The 22879-nt window shown below is 39.9% G+C and overlaps 1 protein-coding gene across 13 annotated transcripts in view; it reads left to right on the top strand.

Moving 5' to 3' along the window:
- Positions 1–22879, top strand: part of ZMYM5 (zinc finger MYM-type containing 5) — a 76886-nt gene that overhangs the window by 3139 nt on the left and 50868 nt on the right. For 12 of the 13 annotated variants that reach the window (XM_047722846.1, XM_047722849.1, XM_047722847.1 and 9 more), the window contains exons 3-5: positions 5678–6173; positions 6415–6508; positions 22587–22872. In XM_047722846.1, coding sequence (XP_047578802.1) covers positions 5688–6173; positions 6415–6508; positions 22587–22872 — 866 coding nt within the window. In that variant the 5' untranslated portion in view covers positions 5678–5687. Of the gene's footprint in view, positions 1–5677; positions 6174–6414; positions 6516–22586; positions 22873–22879 lie in introns of those variants that run through there. The other variant, XM_047722851.1, reaches the window with a different exon arrangement.

Raw genomic sequence — 22879 nt, 5'->3', positions numbered from 1 at the left:
AATTGGTAGTGACAGCCTGAAGTTAATGCGTCTTTTCCTTGTACCAGAAAGTAATCTATGTTTCATTTTGGTACAATAAAATGTCCAATTCTCTGTCAGATATTCAGTTAATGGCTTCTTAACATCAATCCTTGTCTGAATAATGATTTTTTGGGGAGTCTGAATAAAAATTTTATTGGGAATCCGAAAATGGTGAGATTTGGAAAAATAAATCACTATATCTATTACCTGAGATTCAGTACAGTGTTAGATCCTGCCTATTTTGTCCTTTAAAGCTGATCCAACAATTTACAGTTGGTCATTGAAAAGAAACTTGAGATTAGAATAACTCACATTGTAGTATTCCTGCCTTCCCCCTTGGCCTTGTTGCTCCTTACCAAACTTGACATTGCACTTAACTCTATTCTTCACAGTACACTATTTTAGTTAGTTAGACTAGATCTAGGACATGTGGCCTCACAATGTAGATTGCTATGCCTAGCTTTTGGGAATGGAAATTGTTTCAGTTAGGTAATTTTCTTAGGATCCTTGAAGTGATACTTCACATTCCGTGGAGTTTTGTGAGCTGGTGGGATGTAGGTATGGTTCTAGAGCTATGCTGGGCATTCACAGAGAAAGGCAACTACTGGGGACTAAGATTGGTAAGGCAACAAGTCACTGACTCAGTTATTATCACTTAGAAAAGCCATTTTTCTCAGAGTATTCTGAGGTATTTGCAGCATGATGTAGTACAAAAAAACTAGATTTTAGTACCAGCCAGAACGGTGTTCACATTTCTGCTATCTTGGGGCGCCTGGCTGGCTCAGTTGGTAGAGCATGCTACTCTTGACCTAGGCATTTTTAATGATCTTTTACTTATCACCGTTTAGAGTACTGATAATTTTGTGGTTTTTCATTTTATTTTTGTTTCTGTTGGATTATCTACTTCTATTTCCTTTTTTCTTTCCTTGTAATTATTATTAGAAGCTTTCATCAGATATTTATTTTTGACTGGTCTACTTGTGATTAAGAATTTGGAAGTAGAGAAAGCAGGTTAGAAAAATGTGTGGGGCTTTCAATTTGTGAGCTTCTCTGTAGGATGATTTTTTTTTCACCAAGTGGTGGGTAATCTCTTAAGTCAATATCTTCAGGCCTTTCCTTTTTTGCTGGTTCCTAATTCCACAGAGAAGAGTGTTTCTGAGAAAAAAAGTTTTCCAGGGAAGAGGTACATGCCTAGAAGATCGTGATCTGGTTGCCAGCTGTATGGGAATCAAGTGGGAGGAGACATTTCACATGCATGATATTGAACCATTTACCCATGTTCGGTGAACCCCAGACAAAAATATTATGTTCTATCCAAAGAATAAAAGTCTAGAACTTGTGCCAGGGTAGGAAAAAACTTATCATCCTCAACCTGGAGGGAAAGACTGGATCTGGGATCTCACAAACTCATTTTAGCTCCCCCTTCCCCTGTTTCAGGGTTATCTGGAGCTACTGAGCCTATTGAAAATTCTGCAGCATGAATCAGGATGTTTCTCTCAGCTTTTCCACTCACTCTTAGAGTTGGGTTTATCTCAGGCTGAGATCTAACTACTCATCCATTCACTATTAAGCTTGTAAGAATTTTGTTGCTTTGTTTCTTTTTGTTGCTTCTTTCTTGTTCTTTCTTTCCTTGGGAGTAGGAACTTTACCTTTGTTTATGGCTGTTAAAAAGGAAATGAAGGAAGGAAATGAAGTTAGTTGTATGTGATCATTCTATCAACTTAATTCCTTCAAGCTATTGATTTCTAGATAGTAATTTTATTTCTGATTAAATGGGAATGCTTGTGGCAGATACTCTCACTAAACAGGAACTAAACATGAAGTTGGCTTTTGAGCTGAGATTATTTTCATGTAAATATATAAATATCTTTATAGTAAGAAAGACCTGTGTGACAGTGTAAGTCTGCAGAGATGCAAAAGGACATGTTTTAGGACTAATTAGTGATTAACAACAGTTTTTGTAACCTACCTCTTGATTATTTTTTATAGAGCTTACAGTTACAAGTGGCCAAAAAATGAACGTTTAAAACAATCTTTTTTTTAATGGTGTGATTTTTTTTTAAGATTTTGTTTTTAACTAATCTATGCCTAACATGGGCCTCAGACTCAAAACCCCAAGATCGGGGCGCCTGGGTGGCTCAGTGGGTTAAAGCCTCTGCCTTTGGCTCAGGTCATGATCTCAGGGTCATGGGATTGAGCCCCACGTCGGGCTCTCTGCTCAGCAGGGAGCCTGCTTCCCTCTCTCTCTCTCTGCCTGCCTCTCTGCCTACTTGTGATCTCTCTCTCTCTCTGTCAAATAAATAAAATCTTTAAAAAAAACAAACCCCAAGATCAAGTCACATGTTCTAGCAACTGAGCTAGTCAGGTACCTCAATAATTAAATATTTCTAAGTACTTTCCTGTTGGTTTTTAATTTGTGAAGGTTCATAAAGTAAGTTAGTTTACCTTTCTTATCATGTGCTAATCTTGTCATAATCTAAACATTTCTATTTGAGCTATTTTTTTTTTAACAACAGGTTCTTGGGTGCCTTGGTGACTCAGTTAGTTGAGCATCTGACTCTTGGTTTGGGCTCAGGTCATGATCTCAGTATCTTGAGATCAAGCTCTCCCCCTCCCTGCCAGTTGGGCTCAGCACTCTGTGGGGAGTCTGCTTGAGATTCTCTCTCCCTTCTGCCCCTCAGTGGCACAAATGCATGCATATGTGTGTGCGGGAGCGTGCTCCCTTTCTCTCTCTCTCTAAATCTTTTTTTAAAAATCTAACATTCTTTTTATTATGTAGATTCTATGTAATTGTATGTATAAACATAATTGAATATTGAATGGCTAATGAATTATTCAGCTAATAAGTATTTAGCCAGAGGGGCACCTGGCTGGCTCAGTGGGTTAAGCCTCTGCCTTTGGCTCGGGTCATGGTCTCAGGGTCCTGGGATCAAGCCCTATATCGGGCTCTCTGCTCAGCAGGGAGCCTGCTTCCCCTTCCCCCTCTGCCTGCCTCTCTGCCTACTTGTGATCTCTCTCTCTCTCCGTCAAATAAATAAATAAAATCTTAAAAAAAAAAAAAAAAAAGAATTTAGCCAGAAACTTGCTAATTTTAAAAAACATAATCTCAGGGTGCCAGGGTGACTCCGTCTGTTAACTGCCTTTGGCTTAGGTCATGATCTCAGGTCCTAGGATCAAGTCCTGCTCAGTGGGGAGTCTGCTTCTCCCTCTCCTTCTGCCCTCCCCCCTTGCTTATGCTCACTCTTTCTCTCAAATAAAGATAAACCTTTAAAAAGTTTTAGAAACTGGGGCGCCTGGGTGGCTCATGGGTTAAGCCGCTGCCTTCGGCTCAGGTCATGATCTCAGGGTCCTGGGATTGAGCCCCGCATCGGGCTCTCTGTCAGCAGGAAGTCTGCTTCCCTCTCTCTGCCTGCTTCTTTGTCTACTTGTGATCTCTCTCTGTCAAATAAATAAATAAAATCTTTTTTAAAAATAAATAAATAAATAAAAAGTTTTAGAAACTGACACTGAATGTACACTTAAAAATGGTTAAAATGGTAAGTTTTATGTTATATGTATTATGCCACAAAATTTTTTTTTAAAAGATTTTATTTATTTATTTGAGAGAGAGACAGTGAGAGAGCACGAGCGAGGAGAAGGTCAGAGAGAGAAGCAGACTCCCCATGGAGCTGGGAGCCCGATGCGGGACTTGATCCCGGGACTCCCAGGATCATGACCTGAGCCGAAGGCAGTCGTCCAACCAACTGAGCCACCCAGGCGTCCCACAAATTTTTTTTTCAAGTAGGTTCCACACCCATTGTGGAGCCCAGTATGCGGCTTGAACCCATGACCCTGAGGTTAAGACCTGAGCTGTAATCAAGAGTCAGCACTTGGGGTGCCTGGGTGGCTAAGTGGATTAAGCGTCTGCCTTTAGCTCAGGTCATATCTCAGGGTCCTGGGATTGAGCCCCACATCAGGCTCTCTGCTCAGCGGGGAGTCTGCTTCTCCCTCTCCCTTCTCCCTCTGTGCTCTCTCTTAAATGGATGAGTGAAATATTAAAAAAAAAAAAAAAAAACCACTTATCTGACTGAGATACCCAGGTACCCCTATTTTGCCACAGTTTTTTTAAAAGATAAATATATCCAGGCTCCTTGGTAGCTCAGTGGGTTAAAGCCTCTGCCTTCTGCTCAGGTCATGATCCCAGGGTCTTGGGATCCAGCCTTGCATGGGCTTCCTGCTCAGCAGGGAGCCTGCTTCCCCACCCCCCACCTGCCTCTCTGCCTACTTGTGATCTCTGTCAAATAAGCAAATAAAATCTTACAAAAAAAAAAAAAGATAAATATATCAACCTTCAGGAAATAAAAACAACTGATGTCACTAAAAGTAAATACAAAAGGGCAAAACAGTATTCAAAGATTTTTAGAGAGAGAGAGAACCTGTGCAGGGGGAGGGGCAAAGGGAGAGAGATAAGGGTGGGGTAAGAGTAAGGGTAAAGCAGAGTAAGGGTGGACCCTGACTGGGGCCCAATCCTAGGACCCTAAGATCACTATCCAAGCCAGAGTCAGCCGCTTAACCTACAGAGCCACTCAGGCATCCTCAAAACAGTCTTATTTATGTCTCTTATTTATTTAATTTATTTTATTTAATTTTTGAAGATTTTATTCATTTATTTGACAGAGACACAGTGAGAGAGGGAACACAAGCAGGAGAAGTAGGAGAGAGAAAAGCCGGCTTCCCGCCAAGCAGGGAGCCCAATACGGGGCTCAGTCCCAGGACTCTGGGATCATGACCCAAGCTGAAGGCAGATGCTTAACTACTGAGCCACCCAGGCGCCCCTATATCTTTGTTTTAATGATAACTCTTATTCTTACTCCTTTTTTTTTTTTTTAAGATTAATTTATTTGACAGGCAGAGATCACAAGTAGGCAGAGAGGCATACAGAGACAGAGAGAGGGGGCAGCAGGCTTCCCACCAAGCAGGGAGTCTGATACCAGGCTCAAGTCCAGGACCCTGGGATCATGACCTGAGCCAAAGGCAGAGGCCTTAACCCACTGAGCCACGCAGGCGCCCCTCTTTCCTGATTTGCTAAGTGGATTAAATTATACCTACGTTATGGGGCTGTTTTTGGAATTTTACATAAAACACCCATAACAATGTTTGGCAGTTTCTGGACAAAAACAAGAAAGATTCAGAAAGATTTAATCAAAGTTATGTCGGAAGCAGTGAATTTGAAAATCAGTGACAAAAGATACTAGCGAAATAAGGATTAGACTATATCATAGTTATTTTAGTAGATAAAAGTATAGTAATTATAGCTTGGACCCAGGATTATTGGTATTTGATAGGATTGTTTTGTTACTAATTCAAAGGAAGACTTGTGGGTTTTTTTTTTTCATTGTAAAGGATAAGTAGGTTAAATAAATAAGTAAATAAATAAGTACTATGAGTAAATTTTTAAAGGAGTACCACAAATTGGATGATTAATTTCCATTAAATTCTGAGGTAAGCATTAAATGGTTAGTGGGAGAGAAAAAAATAAGTAATAATTTTTTCCCTAAAAGTTAGGTAAAAGTCACGAGAATTTAAAATTTCCTTTGTGTTATTTCATTGTGATAAAGCTCAGTAATCATACTAGTACTTTTTTTTTTTTTTTTAAACTATTCTCTGTTTCCTACAGGTTCTTTGGCATGGATAAATGTTCAGTGAGAGGATTAGACTTGGATGAACAGACTCCTGTTTTATTAGAGCATAAAGCCATGGCAGCTAGTCTCGTGGATATAGGAAATTCATTTGGTAACCCAGCTAGTCCTTTAGTTAACAGATGTAGAAATTCATCAGTAGAAGATGATGATGATGATGTCGTATTTATTGAATCTATACAACCTCCTTCGACTTCTACTCCAGCAATAGCTGATCAAAGAAATTTTATATTTGGTTCATCAAGAAATAAAAGGCTACAAGGAAATTATTCCATAATTCTTTCTTCCTCAAGAGATTTGCCTTCTCAGAAGGGAAATGTAAGTGAGACAATTGTTATCGATGATGAAGAGGACATAGAAACAAATGGATGGGAAAAGAAAAATTCTTCCAATTTTGTTGAATGGGGACTTCCTGGAACTAAAAATAGAACCAAAGATTTGGATTTCTCCACTTCCAGTCTTTCAAGAAGTAAGGTAAATGCAGGAATGGGTAATAATGTTATCACTACAGAATCGACTCTGAAATTCCTATTACTAATGTTACAACCTTAGAAACAGGTATAAGCTCTGTGAATGCTGGGCGAGATACGAACTTAATGATTACACATATAAAACATCACTATAAAATACCAACTTGGGAGATGTCGCTAAAGGACTTCAGTCAAGTAATTTTGGTGTTAATATACAAACATACACCCCATCTTTGACTTCACAGACCAAGACTGCAGTAGGACCTTTTAATCCTGGTAGGATGAATGTGGCAGGAGGTGAATTTCAGAATGGAGAATATGCAACTCATCATAGTCCTGGTAAGCAGTAGTGATTTTATTTACCTTCTATATATGAAATACTTTATTTCTCTTGACTTCCATATTAAGAATAAAATATATATATAAAATATTTTATACTTGCAGTTTACTTGGTCCCTGATTTTTCAGAAATTAAGTCTATTTTACCCAATGTGTTATACATCTGAAGTGTTTTAATTGAAAACTTCCATACTTCACTGCCACCACCCTGCTAACTAGTATCTTTATTTTAATGTAAAAATCATAGAATAAAAAAAATAGTGAAATGAAGAAATAAAGAAATATGTAATAATTGAATTTTATTTAATTTGTAATTACATAACTTGAAATTTCAATTTTTGCATGTTTATTTTTGGACTTCTTGTCTCTGATTTTTTACTTTAAATAAGGATTTTATTAGTTGCTTTATTTTAAAAGTTGGTCAACTTTCTTGCCCTTAAGTCAGAGCCCTGTATTTTTAAAACTTTAGAGAGACAGGGTGCTTGGGTGGCTCAGTCAGTAAGTGCCTGCCTTCTGCCTTTGGCTCAGGTCAGGGTCCTGGGGTCCTGGGGTCCTGGGATCAAGCCCCAGTTGGGCTTCCTGCTCAGTGGGGAGCCTGCTTCTCCCTCTCCCATGCTCCCTTTTTTTGTTCCCTCTCTTACTTACTGTGTGTGTGTCTCTTTCTCTCCCCCTCCCTCTGTCAAATAAATAAATCTTTAAAAAAAGAAAAGAAAAAAAAAAGCAACTTACATGGACCAACTTGTTCTGTTAAAATATAAATGAAAGCTGTTTAAAAAAATAGCATATCTTTCTGGTAGCTTTGTAATGATTTAGTGTGGGAGTTTGAGAGTTTTAAAATTTGTTGAGGTACTGTTTTTTGGCTGTTCTAGTGCTTTATAAGCTGTTGACCAACTTAGAATTTTGGGGAAATTTTTTTAGTAGTTTTTTTTTTTTTTAGATTTTATTTATTTATTTGACAGACAGAGATCACAAGTAGGCAGAGAGGCAGACAGAGAGAGAGGAAGGGAAGCAGGCTCCCTTCTGGTCAAAGAGCCCGATGAGGGGCTTGATCCCAGGACCCTGGGATCATGACCTGAGCCGAAGGCAGAGGCTTTAACCCAGGCACCCCAGAATTTTGGGAAATTCTAAAAAGTAGCTAAACATCAGAACCTCATTTATTCTTTTAATGGAATGCTAGAATTTTTTTCTTTCCTTTTTAAAATTAATATTTTTCTGTAGGTAGGAGAATACTATCTGATTATTACAGAACATTTGTAAGAAACATGGTTAGAAATAAGAAAATATTGGTTACCATATCCCACTAACTAGCAGGGACTACTGTTAAAATTTTGGTTTCTTTGCTTGAATACAGTTTTGCCTCTGTGGTTTTAAAAAATAAATTCAGAGCATATTATATATAGTTTTGTGTTCTGTTGGTTTACTTAATCTAAATTTTAATATGTCATTTTAGAAATAGAACTTTCTGTGGGACGCCTGGGTGGCACAGTTGATTAGGTGTCCCACTCTTGGTTTCTGCTCAGGTCATGATCTCAGGTATATTAGATTGAGCCCCACTACTCAATCCATAATCAGCTCTGAGTCTGCTTGGGATACTCTCTCCCTCTGCCTCTCCCACTCATGCTCACACAGGTGCTCTCGCACTCGTGCTCTCTCTCTCTCTCTTTGTCTAAAATAGAAAAGTAGGGGCATCTGGGTGGCTCAGTCAGTTAAGTGGCTGCCTTCGGCTCAGATCATGATCCCACAGTCCTGGATCAAGCCCTTCATCAGGCTTCCTGCTCAGTGGAGAGCCTGCTTCTCCCTCTCTCCCTCTGTCTGCCGCTCTGCCTACTTGGTGCACGCTCTCTCTCTCTCTCTCTGTCAAATAAATAAATAAAATCTTCAGAAAAAAATTAAAGAAAAAAATCTTTAAAAACAAGTTTCTGTGTCTATAAAATACTTCTGTCTGAGACACCCATTCCTCTACTTTTTTTTTTTTTTTGGGGGGGGGGGATTTGTATGGTTTCCCTCCCCCCCCAGATTTATTCATCTGAAAGAGCATGAGTGACGAGGAGGGGCAGAGGGAGAAGCAGACCCTCTCTGAGTAGGGAGCCTGATGGGGGCTCAATTCTAGGACCTTGAGTTCATGACCTGAGCCAAAGGCAGATGCTTAACCAGCTGAGCCACCTGGGTGTTCCTGTGATTTCCCTTTTTTTTTTTTTTTTTTTTAAGATTTTATTTATTTATTTGACAGAGAGATCACAAGCAGGCAGAGAGGCCGGCAGAGAGAGAGGAGGAAGCAGGCTCCCTGCTGAGCAGAGAGCCCGATGCGGGGCTCGATCCCAGGACTCTGAGATCATGACCTGAGCTGAAGGCAGAGGCTTAAACCACTGAGCCACCCAGGCGCCCCGTGATTTCCCATTTTTTATTGTTGAAACTGTACACTAAACTATAGTGGAATTATTTTCAAAATTTAGTGAACAGTGGCATTGTTTTACATTTCTGCAAATCTCTTTAAAGTCTGATGTTGTAGAAGACAGTAAGTATATGGTATCTTCTCACATCTATTTCTACATTGAATCTGTGCTATATCTTTTTTTAAGTATAAAACAAAAATCTGCCCTCACATAGACATTTGGTTGTAGAGGAGAGCACTGTTCCAGATAATAATGGATAGTTGTGAGGTTTTTTGACTCAGCACCAAAACTTGACAAGAGGCAGTTTCTTAAAATTTCTTAACAGTGTGGAATCTGAAACCATCTAGTGAGGTTTTCATACTTTATTACATTAAGATTCATTGGTCTGTGAATGAATTTTTTACCATTATATGTTTGGTAACATTGTGCTTTAGTCAATTAAAAAATGCATATATTTGGAAAATAGTGATGCACTGAACTTAATGAATGTTGACACTTTATTTTAAATGTTGACACTTAAGAAAGCTGTCAAGCTGACAGTAGTGGATACAGTTTTCAAAGACGCTAATTTTCACTTGAAAGCTCAAATTTTCTCAGCAACTAATACTGTCATTTTTCTTGAAGTGAATTTTTCTTGATTTGTTTTCAAGAAAATGTCGATAGCCAGTTTGTCATTCTTTCAAGTAAAAATAGTATTTCATGAAAAAGTAGATCAGCTTGCAATGTAACTATTTTACAAGCACTTTTCCATTTTTCCTTCAGACAACCATTGTACTTTGGTATGAAACAGAGGTGGTTTATTTATGCTTCCCTGCTTATGCATGTTTCTCTTTCATACAAAATATTAACATATAATCGAATGCTTAAACTTAGTAAAATTAATAATAATTTTTACTATTTTGTCACAGACATCTATTGTATAAAACATAAGTTTACTGGCTTTTGTGTCCTTAGTTCTTAGGAGAAAGACTAAATCCTTGGAATTTCCCTAGTATTGGGATTGTGTTTTCTATTTATGAGCCCTTTGGATTACACTTGAATTTGGGCTAAGACTTGGGTGAAATCACGGAGGCTGAGGGAGGGTCACCAGAAAGACCAACCATGTGATTATAGTGTTGGAGGTTTTAGCCAGCCAACCTCAAGGGAGGAGAGGGATGCTGGAGATTGAGTTCAGTAACATGCAGTTAGGCACCAATAAAAACTGTAGACACCAAAGCTCAATGCAGCCAACTGGTTGGTGTATTCACCAATGTGCCAGGTAGGAAATGCTACCTGATTCCATAGAGAGTAGGCACAGAATCTCTGTCAGGCCTTCTAGACCTTACCCTCCTTTGTTTCTTCATTTGGTTGGTCCTGATTTGAATCCTTAATATTAAAACTGTGATTGTAAGTATAGAGCTCTCCTAAGGCCCTTTGGGTTGGGAAGGGGTCTTGGGAACCTCCCGGATTTATAGCTAGTTGGCCAGAAGTATGGGTGGCATCTGAAGTGACTGGCAGTCTTTTGGGGGATTATGCCTTTAAACCTGTGGGGTCCAATGCTAATTCCAAGTTAGTATCAGAATTGTATTCACCAGTTGGTGTTGCTATAAGAACCATAAAATAAGTACAGGTGACACTTTTTCTTTTTTGTAGGTGTGTGATAGTGAAGAGATACAATTTGATTCAACTCCAGCAGTTTTACCTGTCACTGCTTTTGCACCATTATTGTAAATGCCAACGTAGTGAAAAATGCAAAGAATCTTAGTATTATCTTGAAAATAGTTTGGCTTCACAGATCCCTGTTTATTTCTTTTTCTAATACAGTGTTGAATAGAACTGGTAAGAGTATAAAAAGCCTTGCCTTGTTTTTGACCTGGAGTGAGGGAAGAGGAGTATTTGACATTTCATCATATTAGCTCTTATCAAATAGAATTATCTTTTTTATGTTTATATAATCATTTAATAGTTATTTGAAGTTGTTTCTAGTCTTTGTGATTGTAAAGAGGTTTTTCATGAATATATCTGCACACTGGCACACTTTTCTTACTGAAAAAAGTTTCTATAGGTGGAATTGCTAGGTCAAAGTGTCAACATGTTAAAAAAAAGACAGTGTCAACATATTTTTTTAAAGATTTTATGTATTTATTTTAGAGCACGTGTGTGCATGCACATGTGAGGAGGAAGAGGGAAAGGGAGAGGAGAGAATCCTAAGCAGACTCTCACTGAGTGCAGACCCGGACTTGGGGCTTGATCCCATGACCCTAAGATCATGACCTGAGCCAAAACTAAGAATGAGATGCCCAACTGACTGAGCCTCCCAAACACCCCATGTCAACATATTTTTAAAACTTTTGATGGTCAATGCAAAATTACCCCCCACCAAAAAACGGTATTACTTTCCTTACAGCATTAATTTTTCCGTATCGTAAGTTTGAGGATAGGAGTATTAATGTTTGCTAAACTGGTCCTTGGAAGTTGGTGCCATCTTAATTTAATTTACACATCACTGAAGTTTTAAAAATTTATTTGCAAACTTTTTGTTCATGTTTGCCCTCTATTTATAACTATGTACATCTTTCATTTATTGAATAAGAATTAAATCTGAGCAATCATGTCATAAAAACTTGTGATCTCTGTAACAAAGGGTGTGTTAAACTTAAAAGCAATTGAAGACTTTAAATAGCGTCTGTTGAAAACTGTCCTTTGGAGATGCCTGGGTTGCTCATTCAGTTTTGAGTGTCAGCCTTTGGCTCTGGTCATGATCTCAGGGTCCTGGGATCCAGTCCCCCATCGGACTCCATGCTCATTGGGGAGCCTGCTTCTCCCTCTGCCTGCCGCTCTCTCATTTTCTCTCTGGCAAATAAATAAAATCTTTTAAAAAAAGAAGAAGAAGAAAAACAAAATTGTCCTTTTAGATCTGTTTATTTCTTTTGTTCTTCCACCTATATTTTGTTCCATAATTCTTTCTTAAATTGTAGATGTTTGGGTGCCTGGGTGGCTCAGTTGGTTGAGCAACTGCCTTCAGCTCGGGTCATGATCCCAGACTTCTGGGATCGAGTCCCGCATCGGGCTCCCAGCTCCTTGGGGAGTCTGCTTCTCCCTCTGACCTTCTCCTCTCTCATGCTCTCTCTCACTCATTCTCTCTCAAATAAATAAATAAAATCTTAAAAAAAAAAAATTGTAGATGTTTACTTGTGTAAGCATGAATTCCATCTTTTGTGCACATAAGCTCTGGGCTTAAAACCAGAAACTTTGCCACCTGTTCCTTAATGTTTGCTTTCACCATTTTTCACCTTCTAGAATAAGTTGATGAAGTTGTGTATTTATTGGAAAATGTGTATAAATAAGATTCTTTTCTTTTTTAAAAATTTTGTTTATTTGACAGAGTGTACACAGGGGGAATGGGAGGGATAGGAACAAGGGGGCTCCTGCTGAGCAGAGAGCCCAACATGGGGCTCGATCCCAGAACCCTGGGATTGTGAATCTGAGCTGATGGCAGATGCTTAACAGGCTGAGCCACTCAGACACCCCAAAGATGATTTTCAGTGTAAAGCATAGCATGGGGGACACCTGGGTGGCTCAGTCACTTGGGCATCTGACTTGTGAGTTCAAGCCCTGCATTGGGCTCCATGGAGCCTACTTTATTTTATTTTTTTTTTTAAAGATTTTATTTATTTATCTGTCAGAGAGAGAGAGGGAGAGAGAGCGAGCACAGGCAGACAGAATGGCAGGCAGAGGCAGAGGGAGAAGCAGGCTCCCGGATGAGCAAGGAGCCCGATGCGGGACTCGATCCCAGGACGCTGGGATCATGACCTGAGCCGAAGGCAGCTGCCCAACCAACTGAGCCACCCAGGCGTCCCCATGGAGCCTACTTTAAAAATAAATAAATAAATACAAGTATAGCATAGATTGATACTATGGAAAAGCATACTGTAGTTAGATGCTATACTATCATTTCACTCAAATTGTGGGCGTAAATGAAACTTGAAAATATTATTTAGAAGTAGTTTCAATTATTCTTGCCTTGTCAACTCTTTATCTCACTAATTCAGAAGTGTATTTTACATTTCTATATTTTCTTATAATGTGAAGTATGAGTGATTTTAAAATGTAACAGAAAAGAAGCACAGAATAGCTCACTTGACATTCGTCTAAATGGAGATGTTCTTGACTACATACATTTAAACTATTTTGTTTGATTCATGGCAACAAATTTCTATTATTTATGAAGTATGCATGAATTTACAACATTCCTGAGTTCTCTAAAATTCTATTTTGGGGGGCAAAAGTTACAGAAGTATATCCTTTAAATAATAACACTTAGTATGGAATTCTAAAAAGAATGTTTACCAAGTTGTCAGGTGAAAAGTGATGCTGAAGTTCTTTTTGAAGCTTTCTTAAATGTTAAGTCAGCTGTCAAAAGGAGTCTCTGTCATTGTTGCTGATTTTCTCTAACTTCAATGTAGAGTAGTAAAAGTTGTCTAATTTTAGTATTGGCCCTAGGTTTTGTTTTTGCTTGCTGTTAGCATTAGTAAAACTAAATTCTCCCAGACTTGTAGAAGCAGGTGGCACCAACTTTATTATTATTATTATTTTGTTACTTTGAGTCAGAGTGTCTTACTTTAGTTTCTTTTTTTTGTGTGTGGGGGTTCTTTTTTATTTAAATTCAGTTAAGTAACATGCAGTGTATTATTAGTTTCAGAGGTAGAGTTCAGTGATTGATCAGTTGCATAGAATACCCAGTGCTCATTCCATCAAGTGCCCCCCCCTTAATGCCTATCCCCCAGGTACTGCATCCTCCCACTTACCTCCCTTCCAGCAGCCCACAGTTTGTTTCCTATGATTAAGAGTCTCTTACAGTTTGTCTCCCTCTCTGATTTCATCCTGTTTTATTTTTCCTGGGTTTGTTTCTTTTAGTAATTAGCCTCATGCTGTATGTGTTCTTTGATTGCTTGTTGGAGGTGTTCTCAGCCTACAATCTTTTTATCCATGATACATGCCACAGAATTAGTGTCACTGTGTGGGATGCTTCATTCTGCTGTTATAATTATGCCCACTTTTGCACACAAACTTGAGCACAGGGGCTGAAATTTGAGGGGAAGAGTGTCAGTTTGAGTCCTTGTCAATCTGTGGTGAAGGCATATTGACTTGGCAGGTGGCAGGCTGTGGCACGCCCACTCGGGCAGGAGGGCGGCTGGACTATGAATTTAGGACCCACAGGCCGATGGCATCCTGGGTGACAGGGACATGGCTGGTTTTGCTTTTAACTTTTGTTTTTCTGGGAAACTCTACCTCTTCTATTCTAAATGAAAACCTTGTTGGATAGAGTATTTTGGGCTCTAGATTTTTTCCTTTTAGCCTTTGGAATTTATCATGCCCCTTCTGACCTGCAGAGTTTCTGCTGAAAAAGCCGCTGATAGCTGTTTGGGGTTTCTCTTGTATGTCACTGCTTTCCTTTCTCTTGCTGCTTTTAAAATTCTGTCTTTATCACTATTTTGGCCATCTTAATTACTTTGTGTCTTGGTGCAGACCTCTTTGGGTTGGTTTTGTTGGGGGCTCTCTCTGCCTCCTGGATCTGGATTTCTCTTTCCTTCCCCAGATTCAGGAAGTTCTTAGCTATTCTTTCTTCAGACAAATCTGCCCCCTTTCCTCGCTCTTCTCCTTCTGGGATCCCTGTCATGCGACTGTTAAGCTTGATGGTGTTGCTGAGTTCCCTGGGTCTATTCTCATTTTGTGTATTTTTCCCCCTCTCATCTGCTTAGCTTGATTATTTTCATAACTCTGTCCTCCAGGTGGCTGATCCACTCTTCTACTTCCTCTTGTTTGCTATTTATTCTGGGTGGTCTATTTTTATTTCTGTCCAGTAGCTCTAATTCGTTCTTTGAGGCTGCTGTCTCTTGGTGGAGGGTCTCATGAAGGTTCTGCACTCCTTTCTCAATTCCAGCGATGCTCTTTATGAACGTTATTTTAAATTCAGTATCAGACATGTTTCTTTCTATCTTTTTTTTTTTTTAATTTTTATTTACTTATTTGACAGAGAGAGATCACAAGTAGGCAGAGAAGGGGGGGAACCAGGCTTCCCGCTGAGCAGAGAGCCCGATGTGGGGCTCGATCCCAGGACTCTGGGATCATGACCTGAGCCAAAGGCAGAGGATTAACCCACTGAGCCACTAAGGTGTCCCTCAGACATGTTTCTTATCTCCATTTTGCTTAGGTCTCTTGCTCTGATTGGTTTCTGTTCTTTCATCTGGGACATATTCCTCTGTATCCTCATTCTGTCTGTTGCTGTGTCTGTTTCTCTGTGTTAGAAAAGTAAGCGATGTCTCCCACACTTCAAAGTAGTGGCTTTATGACAAAGAGGTCCTGCAGTGCAATGTCCGCTGTTCCCCAGAGCCTGGTACTTCAGGGGTGTCTCCTACGTATGTTGCTCCAGGGGTGTCCTACTGTTGTGGTGGAGCTGTGTTGCCTTTAGTCCTGCCTGCGATGGCTCTCTGCCTTTTGTGGGCACAGTCTGGTCCCCGTGGTGTTAGTGGGCCAGTTGGGGGCCGCCTGCCTTGGGCTTGAGTTAAGTCAGACCAGTTGTCCACCAGAGATGCAGTAGCCCCAACTGCAGGCACTTTCCCTGTATTGTCCCCTGAGAAGCTTTTTTTTTTTTTTTAAGTATATGTGCTGCCGAAGCGAGCACCCCTGAGAAGCTTTTGGTGGTGGGCAGTTCCTGCAGGCAGATTGGCATGTGGTTGTCCTCCACTCTCCCGGGGCAGGACTCTCTCTCAGGTTGTGCTGGCCCTCCTCTGGGATGCTCACAAACTTTGTCACAACTTGTGGCAGTGCTTTGATGGATCTTGCCAAGAGCAGTAGGAGAGGGTGGATCTGTTTTGCTGTGGCCTCTTGTCTATATCAGGTGGTGGAAAATCCATTCTTCCCCCTTACTTTAGTTTCTGTGTGCTTTCTACTTCTATAAGTAGAAGGATTTCCAAAGCGGGGGGAAAAAATAAGAAAATGAAGGTTTCTGGAGTTGAATTACAAATAAATCTAGGGCTTACAGGTTCAAATTTCATCATGCAGAATTATGGCTCTGCATAAAATACACATAAACCTTTGCATTTCATCTTATGAAATTGGATGATACCCATTAGAATGGACCTTTGAGTCATTTAATCCTTTCATTAACTTCTAGCGTTGACTTTTTCAGCAAAAGTTTTCTACTCATCACAAGTCTTTATATAAAGAGCAAAAAAACTCATCACAGAAAATACCTTTATGTAGAAATCACTCTTGCATCTGTTTTATTTTTATTGCATTGTAGTCATTTCTGGCTATTATTCTGATTCTAGGGCATTCTATTTCTGATAATTAAAGACTAGGTAATTCCGGGACGCCTGGGTGGCTCAGTTGGTTGGACGACTGCCTTCGGCTCAGGTCATGATCCTGGAGTTCCGGGATCGAGTCCCGCATCGGGCTCCCAGCTCCAAGGGGAGTCTGCTTCTCCCTCTGACCTTCTCCTTGCTCATGCTCTCTCTCACTGTCTCAAATAAATAAATAATTAATTTAAAATCTTATTTTAAAAAAAAAAGACTAGGTAATTCCAATCCCTCTTGCAGAAAGTTATTGGGGAGGAGGGGCAAAATATGTAAAATATGCATCAAAAGCATCACAGGGCATAAATACAGTGGGAAAATTAATATCCTAAGATCTAAGAGAGAGAGTCCCAGAGAAGTAATCTGTCATTTGAAGCCGCTTTTCTCTTATGGGTGCACAGTTCTAGAAAAAAACACAGAGAAAGGCTGTAAGAACTTTCAACAGATTCATGGGGGTTCACAAAGAGGGATACTGGTAGAAAAAACAAACAGCGCCCCCCCCCCCCCAAAATCTACTTCCAACCTCTGGCTTGGGTTGCTGACATAATACAGAGCCTCAGCTTTTCATGTAAGCACAATAAAAAGTAATCAGGAACATTAGGAGACAAGGCCATATCACAGAAAATGAAAAGGAAAAGACAGTAGAGGTGAACCTACAAGGGATCTAGATAATAGGATTATTAGATAAAGATTTTAAGAAACTGCGTTTTAACTGCAGGTTGGGCAGCCGAAGAAGAGTATAAGTGAATTGGAAGAAATAAGAAATAAGAAAAAGTCCAGATTGAATCATAGAAAGGTGGAAAACCAGAAAAGAATGTAAGAGGTCTATGATACTGACAAAAAGCCCCATGTGTTTAATGTTCCAGGAGGAGGAGGAGAGAAATGAGACAGAAGAGGTACAATTGAGAATTTTCTAAAATGGCAAAAAAAACACATTAGCCTACAAATTCAAGAACATTTACAAACCCCATGCAGGATAAATACCTTAAGAAACCATTAAAAGACGTGTACAGAAATCATAGTCAAAATTTGTAACAATCAAATGTCCATCAACAGTAGGATTGATAAATAGTTCTAGCCACACAGTGGAATATTACTGCACGTAATATGACTGAACCTTACAAGATGTTGAGTTAAGGGAATCAGCCACAAAATTGTACATACTGTATGATTTTCAGTGTATGTGAATTTCAAAATAAGAGAAAACTAATCTTTGAAGTTCGAATAGGGATGGCTTATAGGAAAAGGAAATTACTGAGAAAAGACAAGGCTTCTGGGATATTGGACTTTTTCTGTTTGTTGATGTGGGTGGTGGTCAGGCATATTCACTGTAAAAAGTTTAATTGAGCCATGTGCCTGGGTGGCTCATTTGTTGAGCATCCAACTCTTCATATGGGTTCAGGTTAGGATCTCAGTCGGGATTGAGCCCCGTGTCAGGCTCTGCATTGGGTGTGGAGCCTGCTTCACATTCTCTCTTGCCCTTTCCCCCTTTCAAAAAAAAAAAAAAAAAAAACTTTAAAAAATTTAATTGAGCTCCACACATAAAGATTTATAAACCTTTATGTGTACATTATTCTTTAACAGTCAAAAAAAAAAAAAAAAAAAACTGCCAGGGGCGCCTGGGTGGCTCAGTGGGTTAAGCCTCTGCCTTCGGCTCAGGTCATGAACTCAGGGTCCTGGGATCGAGCCCCGCATCAGGCTCTCTGCTCAGTGGGGAGCCTGCTTCCCCCTTTCTCTCTCTGCCTGCCTCTCTGCCTACCTGTGATCTCTGTCAGATAAATAAATAAAATCTTTAAAAAAAAAAAAATGCCAAAAGTGGGTTTGGTATCTCTTTATGTGAGACACCAAAAGAACTTTTCAGATTAGCAGACCAACACTATAGTAGAAATGCTGAAATATTTTTAAGCAGAAGAGTTTAGATGCGAGAACAAATGAGTAACGTCTAAAAGTCAGTAGGGTATCTAGTATTTATTAAGCTTTGGATAAATCATGTAACTTCTAGGACTCAATTTTCCTTGTATATAACCAGGATTTGGACTAAGTAACCTACTAGGGCCCTTCTCCTCTTAAAACATTCTTAGGATAGGACATGGAAGAATTTGATTAAAAGGTTAAGTTTAAGCTTGAGATACAAATAATAAAAATAAAATGAAATTTAAAAATTGATGAAATAAAATTTGAAATTTGGAGAAATAAAACAGTTGTGCTATTAATAAAGGAAACATTTGTTTTATTTATGTAGCCACCAAAGCTACTGTGAAAAAGAAATTTCAGAATCTTGGGGTACCTGGCTGGCTTAGTTTGAAGAGCATTTGACTCTTAATCTCAGGTTTGTGAATTCAAACCCCATGTTAGATGTAGATATTTAAAAATAAAATATTAAAAAAAAATTCAGGGGGCTCTTGGGTGGCTCAGTTGTTAAGCATCTGCCTTTGACTAAGGTCATGATCCCCGAGTTTTGTGATCAAGCCCCGCATCATGCTTCCTGCTCAGCGAGAAGCCTGCTTCTCCCTCTCCCACTCCTTCTGCTTGTGTTCCCTCTCTCTGTGTCTTCTATCAAATAAATAAAGTCTTAAAAATTTTTTTTCAGGGCGCCTGGGTGGCTCAGTGGGTTAAGCCGCTCCCTTCAGCTCAGGTCATGATCCCAGGGTCCTGGGATCAAGCCCCACATCAGGCTCTCTGCTCAGCAGGAAGCCTGCTTCCCTTCCTCTCTCTCTGCCTGCCTCTCTGCTTACTTGTGATCTCTGTCTGTCAAATAAATAAATAAAATCTTTAAAAAAAATTTTTTTTTCAGAATCTAATTATTGTCCTAAGCAGCTGTCTCAAATTCCATAATTATATATATATGTATAAATATGCTACCTTTATGGATATGTCCATAAAATTTAAAAGCCCAGTATTCTTTGCTCAGAGTTTTTATTTCTCCCGTATTTTTATTTTTATTTTTTTTTTTAAGACTTTATTTATTTGACAGAGAGAAATCACAAGTAAGCAGAGAGGCAGGCAGAGAGAGAGGAGGAAGCAGGCTCCCTGCTGAGCAGAAAGCCCAATGTGGGGCTCGAACCCAGGACCTGGGATCATGACCTGAGCCGAAGGCAGCGGCTTACCCCACTGAGCCACCCAGGTGCCCCTCTCCCGTATTTTTAAAAGATTTGTTTGTTTTTATATTTTTAATATATTTTTAAAGATTATTTATTTATTTGACAGAGAGAGAGCACAAGGCGGGGAGTGACAGGCATAAGGAGAGGGAGAAGCAGGCTTTCTGTTGAGTGGAGAACCCTCCGTGGGGCTTGATCCCAGGACCCTGGGATCATGACCTGAGCTGAAGGCAGCCGCTTAACTGATGAGCCACCCAGGAGCACCTATTTATTTATTTTTAGAGAGAGAGGATATGAACATGGGGGGAGGGGCAGAGAGATTTTTTTTTTTTCTTTAAGATTTTATTTATTTGAGGGGCGCCTGGGTGGCTCAGTGGGTTAAGCCGCTGCCTTCGGCTCAGGTCATGATCTCAGAGTCCTGGGATCGAGCCCCGTATCGGGCTCTCTGCTCGGCGGGGAGCCTGCTTCCTCTTCTCTCTCTGCCTGCCTCTCTGCCTGCTTGTGATCTCTCTGTCAAATAAATAAATAAAAAATCTTTAAAAAAAAAAAAAAGATTTTATTTATTTGAGAGAATGGGACAGAAAGAGAGCAAGAGTAGGGGGAGGGGCAGAGGGAGAAGCAGACTCCCTGCTGAGAAGGATCATGACCTGAGCCAGGGCAGCTAGTTAACCATCTGAGTCACCCAAGCACCCCTATTTCTCCCATTTTAATGCTAATGACAAATCTTGTAATTTTTGCTATTTTTTATTCCTGTTATTTTTTCAATCTAGTGTGGCATCTGGATGATATATAAAAAAGTAGTCCCAGAGTGCAACCTATGTTTGTTCTATAGATGAATCTGTAATTTTATTTTCTTTAGAGTGGTTCAGAAGTAGGAAAATTTATCAGTAATGAAACTTAGCCCTAGGTGATTAAAAAAACTTTATTATACTACATTCCATATTTGCCAGCTTGTCATTCTGTAGAATGAAAGAATTGTATTTGTTAATCTGTTTTATTTTTGCTTGTAAGATGGCGGTATCTTGGGCGCCTGGGTGGCTCATTCGGTTAAGCATCTGCCTTTGGGGGGCGCTTGGGTGGCTCAGTGGATTAAAGTAAAGCCTCTGCCTTTGGCTCAGGTCATGATCCCAGGGTTGTGGGATGGAGCCCTAATCAGGCTCTCTGCTCAGTAGGGGTCCTGCTTCCTCCTTTCTCTCTGCCTGCCTCTCGGCCTACTTGTGATCTCTGTCTGTCAAATAAATATAAGTAAAATCTTTAAAAAAAAAAAAAAAAGGCATCTGCCTTTGGCTCAGGTCATGATCCCAGGGTCCTGAGATCAAGTCCTGCATCAGGCTCCCTGCTCAGCGGGGAGTCTGCTTCTCCCTCTGTCCCCCCACTACCCCCTCCACCACTGGTGCATGCACGCACTCCCTCTCTTGTCTCTCTCTTGTAAAAATAAATAAATCTTTTTTAAAAAATAAAGGTATCTTGAAATAGGACAAAGAAAATTAGAAGCAGTAGGTAGGAATTTAGGAATGAAAATATAGTTCTCAGTATTAATTGGGGGCAATAGATCTCTCACTAATGACAAAAGCTTTTTTTTTTTTTTTCCTTTTTTTTAAGATTTATTTTTTATTTTAGAGAGAGAGTGCCTGATGGAGGGTGGGTGGGGGCTGGAGGAGAGGAAGAGGCTGAGAATCCCAGCAGAGCTCAGAGCTGCTGGGGCTAAATCCTACCATGAGATCACGACCTGAGCTGAAATCAAGAGTTGGATGCTCAACCAACTGAACCACCGAGGCCCTCCTACAAAAACTGTTTTTGAAAATAGTGATAGAATAATTCAGTACTCTGGGGCCTCAAAGCTTCACCATCATGCAGGAGTTAGAAATGGAGAACTTTACACCCCTCCCTAGACCTGTTGATTTTGAATGAATGGATTTATATTTATATAGATGTGTGTGTATGAATGTACATGTATATACGTGTGTGTATAAATGCATATTATATATATAATTTTATTTCTGAGTAATCTCTACATCCATCATGGGGCTCAAGTTCACAAACCCGTGATCAAAAGTCACATGCTCTACCAACTGAGACAGTCAGGCAACCCTAGAATCTCTGTTTAAAAAAGAATCCCGAGTGATCTCATGCATGTTAAAGTTTAAGAAACACTGTTACCTTTACATAATACTGTACCATTTTGAAGCTAAGAATAATATATGATGGAGGAGTCCCTGTTGTGAAGTTAGGAAAACTGAGTCTTCCCAGATTAACCTATCACCTGTATTAATGATTATGGAATAATATTTAGAAGGCTGAGAAGGAAGTGTAGAAATAGTTGCTTTAAAAAGTGTTTGGAGGGCGCCTGGGTGGCTCAGTGGGTTAGGCCGCTGCCTTCGGCTCGGGTCATGATCTCAGGGTCCTGGGATCGAGTCCAGCATCGGGCTCTCTGCTCGGCGGGGAGCCTGCTTCCCTCTCTCTCTCTCTCTCTGCCTGCCTCTCTGTCTACTTGTGATCTCTCCCTGTCAAATAAATAAATAAAATCTTTAAAAAAATAAAATAAAATAAAAAATAAAAAAAATAAAAAGTGTTTGGAGTGGGGAGTGCCTGGATGGCTTAGTTGGTTAAACATGTGCCTTCAGCTTAGGTAATGATCCTGTGGTCCTGGAATTGAGCCCTGCATCAGGCTCCCTGCTCATCAGGAAGCCTGCTTTTCCCTCTCCCACTCCCCCTGCCTGTGTTCCCTCTCCTGCTGTGTGTCTCTCTGTTAAATAAATAAAATATTTTTTAAAAAAAAGAGAGAGAGATGTATTTTGAACTTGGGGTCTCTAACTTAAGTGATGATTACCGCATTACCTGATTCAAGAGTCAACACATAATAACTACATTTTCACAGTAGAGTATCGTTCACTGTGAATACAAAGTGGAGGGGTACCTCCGTGGCTCAGACAGTTAAGCATCCAACTCTTGATTTTGGCTCAGGTCATGATGTCAGGATCATGAGATCGAGTGTCCCACATCCATCCCCACCCCCATCAGGCTCCTCACTGGGCTTGGAGCCTGCTTAAGATTCTCCCTCACCAAAAAAAAAACCAAAGTGAAGCATTCCCCTGGGATTGTGTGCAACAGAGCTGCCTGACTTTAACCACTTGTTTATAGGGCTTTGTCATTATTCTGTTAAACTTAAGCAAAATGAAAATTTAACATATTTTTCTGATGTGAATTTTGACTTGTTTCATGACTTTTTCTTGTGTGTTTTGTTTTTAAGATTCTTGGATCTCCCAGTCAGCATCATTTCCCCGTAATCAGAAACAGCCAGGTGTGGATTCTTTAGCACCAGTGGCCTCCCTTCCTAAACAGATTTTCCAGTCTTCAGTCCAACAGCAACTTACAAAACCAGCTAAAATCACTTGTGCACACTGCAGAAAACCTTTACAGAAGGGACAGACAGCTTATCAACGAAAAGGATCAGTTCACCTCTTTTGTTCTACCACCTGCCTTTCTTCTTTCTCTCATAAGCGCACTCCAAAGAAACGCAATGTTATAAGTAAAAAGTAAGCT

This window comes from Lutra lutra, chromosome 3 (assembly GCF_902655055.1).
Source record: "Lutra lutra chromosome 3, mLutLut1.2, whole genome shotgun sequence".
Classification (NCBI taxonomy): Eukaryota; Metazoa; Chordata; class Mammalia; order Carnivora; family Mustelidae; genus Lutra; species Lutra lutra.
This window is presented reverse-complemented; position numbering and strand designations above follow the sequence as displayed.